The 13,913-nt window shown below is 38.0% G+C and overlaps 1 protein-coding gene across 5 annotated transcripts in view; it reads right to left on the bottom strand.

Moving 5' to 3' along the window:
* Window positions 1-1,846: 1,846 nt before the first annotated feature.
* Window positions 1,847-13,913, bottom strand: part of LOC144978847 (regulator of microtubule dynamics protein 1-like) — a 20,587-nt gene continuing 8,520 nt past the window's right edge. For 3 of the 5 annotated variants that reach the window (XM_078925409.1, XM_078925411.1, XM_078925410.1), the window contains exons 7-9: window positions 11,554-11,584; window positions 9,367-9,503; window positions 1,847-6,386 (exon numbers count right to left, since the gene is read on the bottom strand). In XM_078925409.1, coding sequence (XP_078781535.1) covers window positions 6,333-6,386; window positions 9,367-9,503; window positions 11,554-11,584 — 222 coding nt within the window. In that variant the 3' untranslated portion in view covers window positions 1,847-6,332. The remainder of the gene's footprint in view (window positions 6,387-9,366; window positions 9,504-11,553; window positions 11,585-13,913) is intronic. The other 2 variants (XR_013646611.1, XR_013646612.1) reach the window with 1 other exon arrangement.

Below are 13,913 nucleotides of genomic sequence, written 5' to 3'. Positions count from 1 at the left end.
AAACAGATAATCCCCTTAACTCTTTACATTTGAATGTTTCCCTCCTAGTCAGGGCATCAGGCCCTGGCCAGGACAAAACCAAGTAATCTCATTCAAAGACAAAGACAGAAGGCAAGTTGGAAAACAGATGCAGGGGATAGAATACTAAGTAAGTGCCACCCTGCCCGCCATGGGAGGTCAGGAACCCCACTCAGAGGGGGATAGAAGACAAAGTACCTCCCTGTCCACTATGGGAGGTCAGGAACTTACCCAGAGGGAGATAGAAGACAAAGTACCTCCCTGTCCACTATGGGAGATCAGGAACCCCACTCAGAGGGGGATAGAAGACAAAGTACCTCCCTGTCCACTATGGGAGGTCAGGAACTTACCCAGAGGGAGATAGAAGACAAAGTACCTCCCTGTCCACTATGGGAGGTCAGGAACCCCACCCAGAGGGGGATAGAAGACAAAGTACCTCCTTGTCCACTATGGGAAGTCAAGAACACCACTCAGAGGGGGATAGAAGACAAAGTACCTCCCTGTCCACTATGGGAGGTCAGGAACCCCACTCAGAGGGGGATAGAAGACAAAGTACCTCCCTGTCCACTATGGGAGATCAGGAACCCCACTCAGAGGGGGATAGAAGACAAAGTACCTCCCTGTCCACTATGGGAGGTCAGGAACCCCAAGAGGGGAGATAGAAGACAAAGTACCTCCCTGTCCACTATGGGAGGTCAGGAACCCCACCCAGAGGGGGATAGAAGACAAAGTACCTCCTTGTCCACTATGGGAAGTCAGAACACCACCAGAGGGGGATAGAAGACAAAGTACCTCCCTGTCCACTATGGGAGGTCAGGAACCCCACAGGGGGATAGAAGACAAAGTATTACCTGCCCTATGTCACCCACTAATGGGAGTAGATCATGGATCAACACATCCAGAGGGGGATAAAGACAAAGTATTTCCTTGTCCACTATGGGAGTCAGGAACCCACCAGAGGGGATAGAAGACAAAGTACCTCCTTGTCCACTATGGGAGTCAGGAACTCACCCAGAGGGGGATAGAAGACAAAGTATTTCCCTGTCCACTATGGGAGGTCAGGAACACCACCCAGAGGGGGATAGAAGACATAGTACCTCCCTGTCCACTATGGGAGGTCAGGAACACCACTCAGAGGGGGATAGAAGATAATGTACCTCCCTGTCCACTATGGGAGGTCAGGAACACCACCCAGAGGGGGATAGAAGACAAAGTACCTCCCCGTCCACTATCGGAGGTCAGGAACTCACCCAGAGGGGGATAGCAGACAAAGTACCTCCCTGTCCACTATGGGAGGTCAGAAACACCACTCAGGGGGGGGGGGGGGATAGAAGACAACGTACCTCCCTGTACACTATGGGAGGTCAGGAACACCACTCAGAAGGGGGTAGAAGATAAAGTACCTCCCTGTCCACTATGGGAGGTCAGGAAACCACCAGAGGGGGTAGAAGACAAAGTACTCCCTGTCCACTATGGGAGGTCAGGAACTCACCCAGAGGGGGATAGAAGACAAAGTATTTCCCTGTCCACTATGGGAGGTCAGGAACCCCACCCAGAGGGTGATAGAAGACAAAGTACCTCCCTGTCCACTATGGGAGGTCAGGAACCCCACTCAGAGGGGGATAGAAGACAAAGTACCTCCCTGTCCACTCTGGGAGGTCAGGAACCCCACCCAGAGGGGGATAGAAGACAAAGTACCTCCCTGCCCACAAAGCACCACAATACATTTGACATACACTCGATACTGAATACTCGATTCTTGACACTGTATGTGTTCCACAGTTTGACAGTTCACACGTGTAATCGAAGGACACACAAAAAGCATACATACGATATAATTACTTCAGAGCATTTTATTGGACGATGTGTTAATGAGTAAAAAAAAAACCCTACCAGATGTATAGACTATCAAATAATACCTATAGCTGACATGATTTTGTACCGTTTTCAATGGGACAACAGTACTTGCATTGAAACTTGGACCGACTGGCTTTATAGCTTCTTTGTTTTTTTTTTTAATGGTTTTACGGCGCAGGCAACACATTTAGGTCATATCAGCGACAGTAAAAAGGAAGAAAATTGGATAGGAAAAACTTTCTAGATGTACGACTTGAGGGAAAAGTAAGACAAAGGTGAATGGTTCAAATAGGGAACAGATGTAGATTCCAAGAGCACACTATCAGTCTAGTTAGTTTGAGATCACCCAAAAGTCTCACCCAGACACCAGCACAAGATCCCACTAAGAGGAATACACTCAAATGTTTACAAATCATATGTTTTAAAAAAAAAAACAAAAAAAAAACCCAAACAAAACAGTACATAACAGAAAGATGATTTACAAGGAAAAAAATATAATCTCCCAAAACTATAACTATACATTCGACTGTTTCCCTCCCAGCCAAGGACTCTGGCCAGGGTCAGGTCAAAACCAAGTAATCTTATTCCAAGACAAAGACAGAAAGCAATTGAAAAACAGATACAGATGCGGATCACTCGGTAAAGACCAATAACAATGGTGACATGGAATGGATGCTTAACTGAATTCATGGAGACAGATATTGTGGATTTTTCAGGTTTTGACTTTGTCAATAAAACACAATGAATGAAAGGCAAATGAGAGATGAGAGATGAATTTGCCCAAACAACGCCACCCTCTCCCCTGCCATTTGTATTTAGTGTTTCATTTATCATGTTTGGATGACAAAGGGGAAACCAGAAACATCCACAATGTCTTCGGTCATCGTATTGAAGCTTCCATTCCATCTGACTATTGTTTGTTTCTTTTTAAAATTTCTTCAAGCTTCAAGCTGTGACATTTGCATAATGCATTGCTGAGTAAATTCAATTTTCTTCCTTTTAGCTTAAAAAAATTAAAACTTCTTTATTCTCTATGATCATTTCCATTTTAAATTCAATGTAGGACTTTGTGATTCATCCTTACATAACATAACACAGTGTGTTTTTGTTTTGTTTTTAAGGGTTTTACGGCACTTGCAACACATTTAGGTTATATCGGCGCCAGTAAAAAGGAAGAAAATGGGATAGTAAAAAGTTCTAAAATGACAATTAAAGCACCTAAGAGAAAGTAAGACAAAGGGGAACTGAGAACAAATAGGGATAAGATGTAGATTCCAAGAGCATACCACCAATGTACTCAGTTTGTTTGTTTGTTTTGTTTTAAGGGTTTTACGGCGCTTGCAACACATTATGGTCATATAAGCGCCAGTAAAAAGGAAGAAAATGGGATAGTAAAAAGTTCTAGAATTACAATTAAAGCACAAAAGAAAAGGTGAGACAAAGGGGAATTGGTTCAAATAGGGAACAGTTTTGTTTTTTGTTTTGTTTTTAAGGGTGTTACGGCGCTTGCAACACATTTAGGTTATATCAGCGCCAGTAAAAAGGAAGAAAATGGTATAGTAAAAAGTTCTAGAATTACAATTAAAGCACCCAAGAAAAAGTAAGACAAATGGGGAACTGAGAACAAATAGGGATCAGATGTAGATTCCAAGAGCATACCACCAATGTACTTAGTTTGAAATCACCTACAAGTCTCATCCAGACACAAGCACAAAATCCAACAAAGAGGAACACACTCAAATGCTTACATTATACATTCAAAATAAAAATAATAATACATAACAGAGAGATGATTTACAAGGAAAAAAATATCACCTCCCAAAACAATAACTATGCATTTGACTGTTTCCCTCCCAGCCAGGACTCCGACCAGGGCCAGGAAAAAAACCAAGTAATCTCATTCCAAGACAAAGACAGAAAGCATGTTGGAAAATAGATATATGGGGATAGAAGACACAGTATGTACCTCCCTGCCCGCTATGGGAGGTCAGGATCCCCACCCAGGTACTTAGGTTGAGATCACCAATAAGTTTCATCTGGACACAAGCACAAAATCCAATAAAGAGGAATACACTCAAATGCTTACATTATACATTCAAAATAACAAATATAATAATATATAACAGAGAGATGATTTCCAAGGAAAAAAATATCTCCCAAAACTATAACTGTATAGTTATAGTTATTCGACTGTTTCCCTCCCAGCCAAGGAACTCCGGCCAGGGTCAGGACAAAACCAAGTAATCTCATTCCGAGACAACGACAGGAAACAATTGGAAAACGGGTATGGGGGGATAGAAGACACAGCATGTACCTCCCTGCCCACTATGGGAGGTAGCATAACACCGTGTGAAGGAGATGAGTTACATATGACCAATGTTAATGTCACACTTGCTATACACCACTTAAGTAATATTATTGTACAAGTAAAACAAAATGGTAAAGAATCATCTAAAAAAACATTTTACAGTAAGCCAATCACTAAGTGATCAAAAAACTAAATGGTAAAGAATGATCATATATAAAAACATTTTACAGTAAGCGAGTCATTAAGTCAAACAAAAATTGTAACGAATGATCTAAAAAAACATTTTACAGTAAGCGAATCATTAAGTGATCAAAAAAAAAATATGATTGCAAAAACAAAGAAATAAATCTCACAATTTTTAAAGAGTAGATACAAAATGTTGTATGTTAAAATTTAGAAATGTGTAAAATTGAATGATCTGATCACAGAGGGTGGAAAAATAAAACCTCTTTGTCAAAATTCTGTTTGACCAAATTGAATTATAGATGTAAAAATTAGACAAAAACATGATGAAGCTGCAGGGTTAAACAAAAAACAAAACAAACAAAAAAAATACAAAAAACAAAAAACAAAAAAAACATGAAATCATCAATATTAAGTTTTTTTTGGAAAAACTAAGAAAGTACCTAGATTTCAATCATATTCCTGAGTTCTATATTTTTCAACATTATGAGAAATCTATCCCTGCAATTTTTAATGACAATTTCTCAGTTGTTTTAACTTTTGTCTTAATTCAACCTTCAGTAACTGATGGACATTGGATCATAGCCAAGATGCTGAATGTGTGACGTCATGCTGTGTCAACACACAACACACTGCCACGATGCTAACAGTGACGTCATGCTGTCAACACACAACACACTGCCACGATGCTAACAGTGAACACACAGCAACGATTCTAATTGTGACGTCATGCTGTGTCAACACACAACAAAACTATCTTACTGACATAAAGCTCCAAATAAGCTTATTTGTGTTACAGATAGCGGACAGTAGTACAAGTTCAAACAACAAAAATTGCACGTGTTGTTCCCTTTCAATTGATATGGTCTCTTCAACTTGACAACAACAACAGTAAAAACAAATAAACAAATCAAAATCAAAATCACAGAGTGAAGAAAATTGTAAAATAAAACAACCCAGGAAATATTAATGCATTTAAAATGTTTTTGTTTTTAAGGGTTTTACGGTGCTTGCAACACATTTAGGTTAGATCAGCGCCAGTAAAAAGGAAGAAAATGGGATAGTAAAAAGTTCTAGAATTACAATTAAAGCACCCAAGAGAAAGGAAGAAAAAGGGGAACTGGGAACAAATAGGGATCAGATGCAGATTCCAAGAGCAAACCATCAATGTACTTAGTTTGAGATCACCTATAAGTCTCATCCGACACAAGCACAAAATCCAACAAAGAGGAATACACTCAAATGCTTACATTATACATTAAAAATAACAAATATAATAATACATAACAGAGAGATGACTTACAAGGAAAAAAATATCATCTCCCAAAACAATAACTATGCATTTGACTGTTTCCCTCCCAGCCAAGGAATTCCAGCCAGGGTCAGGACAAAACCAAGTAATCTCACTCAAAGACAACGACAGAAAACAATTGGAAAACGGGTATGGTGGGATAGAAGACACAGCATGTACCTCCCTGCCCACTATGGGAGAATGCATTTAAAACAAATAAAAAATACATGCATAGAATTAAAAACCATTCCCCCCCCCCCCCCTTAATCTTTCAATGGCACAGAACACACGACTCGACACAACATAACACAACACATCACCACACACAAGACATCACACACCAAAACACACTACACACAACAAAGCACACTACACACAACATACCACAACATACAACACATCACAACACACCACACACGACAAAGCACACACACAGACACACACACACACAACAAACCACACTACACACAACACACCACAACATACCATACATCACAACACACCACACACAAAATACAATTGCTGTCATTCATCCTTGTCTTATTACCACCGTCACCGTTCGCTCCAAATTTCATTAATAATTATAGACATTAAAAAAAAAAAAAACCCAAAAAACTAAGAGAGGGAGAAGAAGTCTGTGACTGTAACTGTCATTTGATGCCTCATCTCAACTTGTTACAGTTTGATTTTGAATTCTTTGCTCAGTAATTCTTTGGCTTCCTTCACGGCCTGGAAAAGGGAAAAAGATAAAAAAAATTATGCGGTAAACAGTAGCAAATGTGTTTGTTTTTAAAGGTTATATGGCGTTTGCGACCCATTTAGGTCAAATCAGCGTCAGTAAAAAGAAGAAAATGGAATTGTCAAAATATCGATTTACAATCAAAGCACCCAAAAAAAAAGTACCCTAAGACAAAAGGGAAATGGTTCAAACAGTGAACAGACATAGATTCCAAGAGCATACTGTCAGTGTACTTAGTTTGAGATCACCCAACAGTCTCATCCAGACACAAGCAAGGATCCCACTAAGAGGAAGACACTCAAATGTTTACAAATCATATGTCAAAAAAAAAAAAAAAAGAAAACAGTACATAACAGAGAGATGATTTACAAGGGAAAAAAATATCATCTCCCACAACATTAACTATACATTCGACTGTTTCCCTCCCAGCCAAGGATTCCGGCCAGGGTCAGAAAAAAACAAGTAATCTCATTCCAAGACAAAGACAGAAAGCAAATGGAAAAGTGATATAGGGGTATAGAAGACACAGCAAGCACCTCCCTGCCCACTATGGGAGTGAATTATTTTGAAAATTCTTAAAGATAAAAATAATTATTGGTTAATATAGCTACATGGAATAGGAAAAACAAAGTCGTGACGTCAAACCCTCTACTCTTTTGATTCCTAAATCATTGGAAGTGTGTATGTAACAAGTCCTTGTTTTTGTTGTTTTTGTTTTTAAGGGTTTTACGGCGCTTGCAACACATTTAAGTTATATCAGCGCCAGTAAAAAGGAAGAAAATGGGATAGTAAAAAGTTCTAGAATTACAATTAAAGCACCCGAGAAAAAGTAAGACAAAGGGGAATGAGAACAAATAGGGATAAAATGTCGATTCCAAGAGCATACCACCAATGTACTTAGTTTGAAATCACCTACAAGTCTCATCCAGACACAAGCACAAAATCCAACAAAGAGGAACACACTCAAATGCTTACATTATACATTCAAAATAAAAATAATAATACATAACAGAGAGATGATTTACAAGGAAAAAAATATCATCTCCCAAAACAATAACTGCATTTGACTGTTTCCCTCCCAGCTAGGATTCCGGCCAGTGCCAGGACAAAACCAAGTAATCTCATTCCAAGACAAAGACAGAAAGCATGTTGGATAACAGATATAAGGGGATAGAAGACACAGTATGTACCTCCTTGCCCGCTATGGGAGGTCAGAAGTCCTTCGGAGTACTAACAATGAATAGGTTACATAAAGGTAGCATCACTATTTCAGTAGCAGACTGATAAGTAGATTATTCAGATTACAGGACATTATTTGCGAGCATGGATAATTTTTATTGACGACCAGCATATATAGAGACTAGAAAATAAGACACCATCACTCTGACACCAGAAGATGAATTACACAAGGTATAATGTATCAAGTCCTCCAGTAGAATACTCAAAACAATATTGTAGAAGTTGATCAGAATTATACTTGAAATATTTTATAAATAGCTTCTTTTATCAAAACGTTGAGTACTATTATTTCATGGTTTTCATTTTTATAATATACATATACATATATATATACATATATATATATATATATATATATATATATATATATATATATATATATATATATATATATATATATATATATATATATATATAATATATACATATATATATATATATATATATACATATATATTTATATATATATATATATATACATATTTATATTTATACTCAAAGGAGGAAATCAGAGCTGTCATACGTTTTTTGAATGCCAAAAGTCTGAATCCTACCGAAATTCATAAAGAACTTCAGAGTGTATATGGTGAGCATGTTATAAGCCGTACACAAGTCTATCACTGGTGTAATTTGTTTGAAGCCGGCCATTCCGACTTGACAGACAGGGAAGGGAGAGGGCGTTCGATAACTGCGACGTCAGAAGACAATGTGAAGCGAGTTGATGAGCTTATTCGTCAAGACAGGAGGTTGAAACTTCATGAAATCGCAAGCAGTCTTGAAATTTCGGAAACTTCTGCCCATAGAATTGTATTTGATGAACTTGGCTACAGAAAAGTCAGCGCAAGATGGGTTCCTAAGCAATTGACAGACAATCATAAAGAACAAAAATTGGACATCTGCAGGGAACTTTTGAGAAGAAGCAAGAGCTCACGCAGGGTTCACGGGCATACTGCCAACGCCGGCGGAGACTTTCTAGGGTACGATGTGACTTTTCTTGACAGCATAGTCACCGGTGATGAGACTTGGTTGCACCAGTGCACCCCAGAAACAAAGCAAGATTCGATGACATGGAAACATCCATCCTCACCTGTCGCGAAGAAATTCAAAGTCATGCGGTCAGCAAAGAAAATAATGGGAACTGTTTTCTGGGACAGTCGTGGTGTTATTCTGTTCGAAACCTTACAACCTGGAGAAACAATCAATGCTGCAAGGTACTGCCAAACTCTTGACAAGCTTAGGGAGGCCATTCGCAGAAAGCACCCAGGGCAGTTGACCAACGGGGTCATTTTGCAACACGACAACGCTACACCCCACACAGCACGAGTGACGCAAGGTTGGCTAGAGAAATATGGATGGGAGATTTTGCCACACCCACCACACAATCCAGACCTCGCACCATCTGATTATCACCTCTTTGGGCCACTGAAACGTGAGCTGGCAGGAAAGCGCTTTGATGTCGATGAAGAGCTTGTTGACCATGTGCGGAAATGGCTACAAAGCCTTGACGAAAATTTCTTCAGAGAGGGTATCTATTCCATGGTGCGGCGTTGGCAGAAGTGTGTCGACAGACTTGGCTGTTACGTAGAGAAATGAAGGACGAGTCAAGGTATGAACACGTGCAAGAATTTTGTTGATAGCATAAAAAAACGCGGATTTTACAGGCATTTTTCGGTTAATTATGAAAGAGCCTCGTATATATATATAAATATAAGGCCATTAAATATGCTTTACATTTTTATCGTCTTCAGTAACAGCATTAAACTCGGCTGCCTTCATCAAGATATCTTTGGCCTGGTCCTTGTCTGTCTTCAATTTGATCATCGACTTGGCTCTCATCACATTGTTCTGGTTGTAAAAGCCTGGTTCAGCTGGGGAGAACAAACAAAACAAAATAAATAAAAAAACTGGAGTGTTCATATTACACAATATTCACTGAATACACTTTATATCGTTGATTGAAGACATTTTTCTCTAGACATGCTTTCTTTTGCTTGTGTGTAGAATTAGCGTTGTTCGTGTACTGTGTTAGGCCTTAATATTTGTTATGCACACAGAGCCCTCCAGATGAAGGGATGTTTGGTGCACTATAAATCTATATCATTATTTTTATTATCATTATCATCATCATCATCATCATCATCATCATCATCATCATCATCATCATCATCATCATATATCATCATCATCATATTATTATTATTATTATTATATTATTATTATTATTATTATTATTATTTTATCATTATTATTATCATTATTATATCATATATTATTAATATTATTATCATTATATTAATTATTATTTCATTATTATTATCATATTAATTATTATCATATATTATTATTATTATTATTATTTATATATTATTATTATTATTATTATTTTATTTATTAATATATTTCATATTACTATTATATATTATTATTATTAATTATTATTATTATTATTATTATTATTATTTTATTATTATTATTATTATTATTTATAATTATTATTATATTATTATTATATCATTATTATTATTATTATTATTAATTATTATTATTATTATTATTATTATTATTATTATTATTATTATTATTATTATTATTATTATTATTATTATTATTATTATTATTATTATTATTATATATGCCGCTAACTCGTCTAGTGGACCCCTATGGGCAAGAAGGCCATTCTATAATTTTCTAAAACTCCAATGAGTTACTTTCTCTGTTTTAACTCACTCCACCCGAGTCCTTTGGGGTTCTCAGTTGGTAGAGCACTCGCTTCACACGTAAAGTGACCAAGATCGATCCCACGTGAAGTCAAGATTTTTTATCTGACACCCCACGCCCAGAAATGATTAGGTAGCTGGGTCTGTTGGATCTGTTGGAAAGTACTTTGCAATAGACTAGCATCCTGTCGTTCACTCATCCAATCATTTCATATGCCACACAATGAGATGGAAGTGAGTCATTTCATATGCCACACAATGAGATGGAGTAAGTCATTTCATATGCCACACAATGAGATGGAGTGAGTCATTTCATATGCCACACAATGAGATGCAGTGAGTCATTTCATATGCCACACAATGAGATGCAGTGAGTCACTTCATATGCCACACAATGAGATGGAGTGAGTCATTTCATATGCCACACAATGAGATGGAGTGAGTTATTTCATATGCCACACAATGAGATGGAAGCGAGTCATTTCATATGCCATACAATGAGATGGAAGTGAGTCATTTCATATGCCACCAAAATTGAGATTGAAGTGAGTCATTTCATATGCCACACAATGAGATGGAGTGAGTCATTTCATATGTTTTGTTTTGTTTTTAAGTGTTTTACGGCACTTGCAATACATTTAGGTTATATCAGCGTCAGTAAAAAGGAAGAAAATGGGATAGTAAAAAGTTCTAGAATTACAATTAAAGCACCCAAGAGAAAGGAAGACAAAGGGGAATTGGGAACAAATAGGGATCAGATGTATATTCCAAGAGCAATCCACCAATGTACTTAGTTTGAGATCACCTATAAGTCTCATCCGGACACAAGCATAAAATCCAACAAAGACGAATACACTCAAATGCTTACATTTTACATTAAAAAGAACAAATATAATAATACATAACAGAGAGATGATTTACAAGGAAAAACAATATCATCTCCCAAAACAATAACTATGCATTTGACTGTTTCCCTCCCAGCCAAGGTCGGGACAAAACCAAGTAATCTCACACCAAGACAAAGACAGAAAGCATGTTGGAAAACAGATATAAGGGGATAGAAATAGAAGACACGATAAGTACCTCCCTGCCCACTGTGGAGGTAGGGAACCCCACCCAGATTTCATATGTCACACAATGAGATGGAACTGACAATTTTCACATGCAATGTGGACAAAATCACCTACGACACAACACTCACCCTTTTCAGCTTCCTCGAAATACTTCAGTGCCTGAAAACAGAAGGTAAAACCAATTAGATTGCTGTAAAAAACAGATAATTTTAAATCTTATTTGAACTTTTATATAGCACAATATCCACTAAATGTGCTCAAAACGCTTTACAAGGGGTCCCTAACCAACAGTAACACATAACATGAAGGACGAAACATGACGGCTGTCAGGCGATATCACAATTTTTTCCGGATAGAGACATTGTTGTTAACGACCAGGAACTCATTTTACACCTGAGTACAGTGAGAGAATTTGAGTAAAGAGCCATTTCCAAGGACTCAAATATGTGCTGCCCAGGTCTTGAACCCAGGACCCTCCAATCTGAAGGCGAGTTTCATACCACTTGACCACAAGAAAGTGATGACAGACTCAGGCATGGACACAATAATATTTTGTGTACATTAACCCTTTCAAGGCCAGGCTTTGAGATTACCTTAAATTGATTAATAATTTATTTATTTTTTTAATGACGTCCTTCCGCACAGCATCCCTAGATGGCATCACCTCGGCATCCCTTGAGAGAACATTGTAGACAATCCATCCCTTGAAAGAACATCGTAGACAATCCATCCCTTGAAAGAACATCGTAGACAATCCATCCCTTGAAAGAACATCATAGACAATCCATCCCTTGGAAGAACATCATAGACAATCCATCCCTTGAAAGAACATCGTAGACAATCCATCCCTTGAAAGAACATCGTAGACAATCCATCCCTTGAAAGAACATCGTAGACAATCCATCCCTTGAAAGAAAATCGTAGACAATCCATCCCTTGAAAGAACATCGTAGACAATCCATCACACAAACATCCCTTGAAAGAACATCGTAGACAATCCATCCCTTGAAAGAACATCGTAGACAATCCATCCCTTGAAAGAACATCGTAGACAATCCATCCCTTGAAAGAACATCGTAGACAATCAATCCCTTGAAAGAACATCGTAAAGAACATTGTAGACAATCCACCCCTTGAAAGAACATCGTAGACAATCCATCCATTGAAAGAACATCGTAGACAATCCATCCCTTGAAAGAACATCGTAGACAATCCATCCCTTGAAAGAACATCGTAAAGAACATTGTAGACAATCCACCCCTTGAAAGAACATTGTAAAGAACATCGTAGACAATCCATCCCTTGAAAGAACATCGTAAAGAACATTGTAGACAATCCACCCCTTGAAAGAACATCGTAGACAATACATCCATTGAAAGAACATCGTAGACAATCCATCCCTTGAAAGAACATCGTAGACAATCCATCCCTTGGAAGAACATCATAGACAATCATCACCCTTGAAAGAACATCGTAGACAATCCATCCCTTGAAAGAACATCGTAGACAATCCATCCTTGAAAAACATGTAACAATCCATCCTTGAAAGAACATCATAGACAATCCATCACACAAACGTCCCTTGAAAGAACATCGTAGACAATCCATCCCTTGAAAGAACATCGTAGACAATCCATCCCTTGAAAGAACATTGTAGACAATCGATCACACAAACATCCCTTGAAAGAACATCGTAGACAATCCATCCCTTGAAAGAACATCGCAGACAATCCATCACACAAACATCCCTTGAAAAACATCGTAGACAATCCATCACACAAACTCCCTTGAAAGAACATTGTAGACAATCCATCACACAAAATCCCTTGAAAGAACATCGTAGACAATCCATCACACAAACATCCCTTGAAAGAACATCATAGACAATCCATCACACAAACATCCCTTGAAAGAACATCGTAGACAATCCATCCCTTGAAAGAACATCGTAGACAATCCATCCCTTGAAATAACATTGCAGACAATCCATCACACAAACATCCCTTGAAAGAACATCATAGACAATCCATCACACAAACGTCCCTTGAAAGAACATCGTAGACAATCCATCCCTTGAAAGAACATTGTAGACAATCCATCACACAAACGTCCCTTGAAAGAACATCGTAGACAATCCATCCCTTGAAAGAACATTGTAGACAATCCATTACACAAACGTCCCTTGAAAGAACATCATAGACAATCCATCCCTTGAAAGAACATCGTAGACAATCCATTACACAAACGTCCCTTGAAAGAACATCATAGACAATCCATCCCTTGAAAGAACATCGTAGACAATCCATCACACAAACATCTGCCGTCCACAAGAATCACCCATCTTGTCCAAAGTAAGCAAACTGTTGTTTTTTTAAAATAATCTTGCCCGAGAAAAACAAAAAATTAAAATGCCTGAAGCGGAGCTCGAACCCAGGGTCACAGTCACAGTACAATGCATTAACCACTCAGCCACTTTGCCCCCACAAAT

The sequence above is a fragment of the Berghia stephanieae genome, chromosome 8 (assembly GCF_034508935.2).
Source record: "Berghia stephanieae isolate SIO BIC M18660-M18661 chromosome 8, UCSD_Bste_1.3, whole genome shotgun sequence".
Classification (NCBI taxonomy): domain Eukaryota; kingdom Metazoa; phylum Mollusca; class Gastropoda; order Nudibranchia; family Aeolidiidae; genus Berghia; species Berghia stephanieae.
The sequence above is the reverse complement of the archived record's forward strand: the minus strand, read 5'-3'. Positions and strand labels throughout refer to the sequence as shown.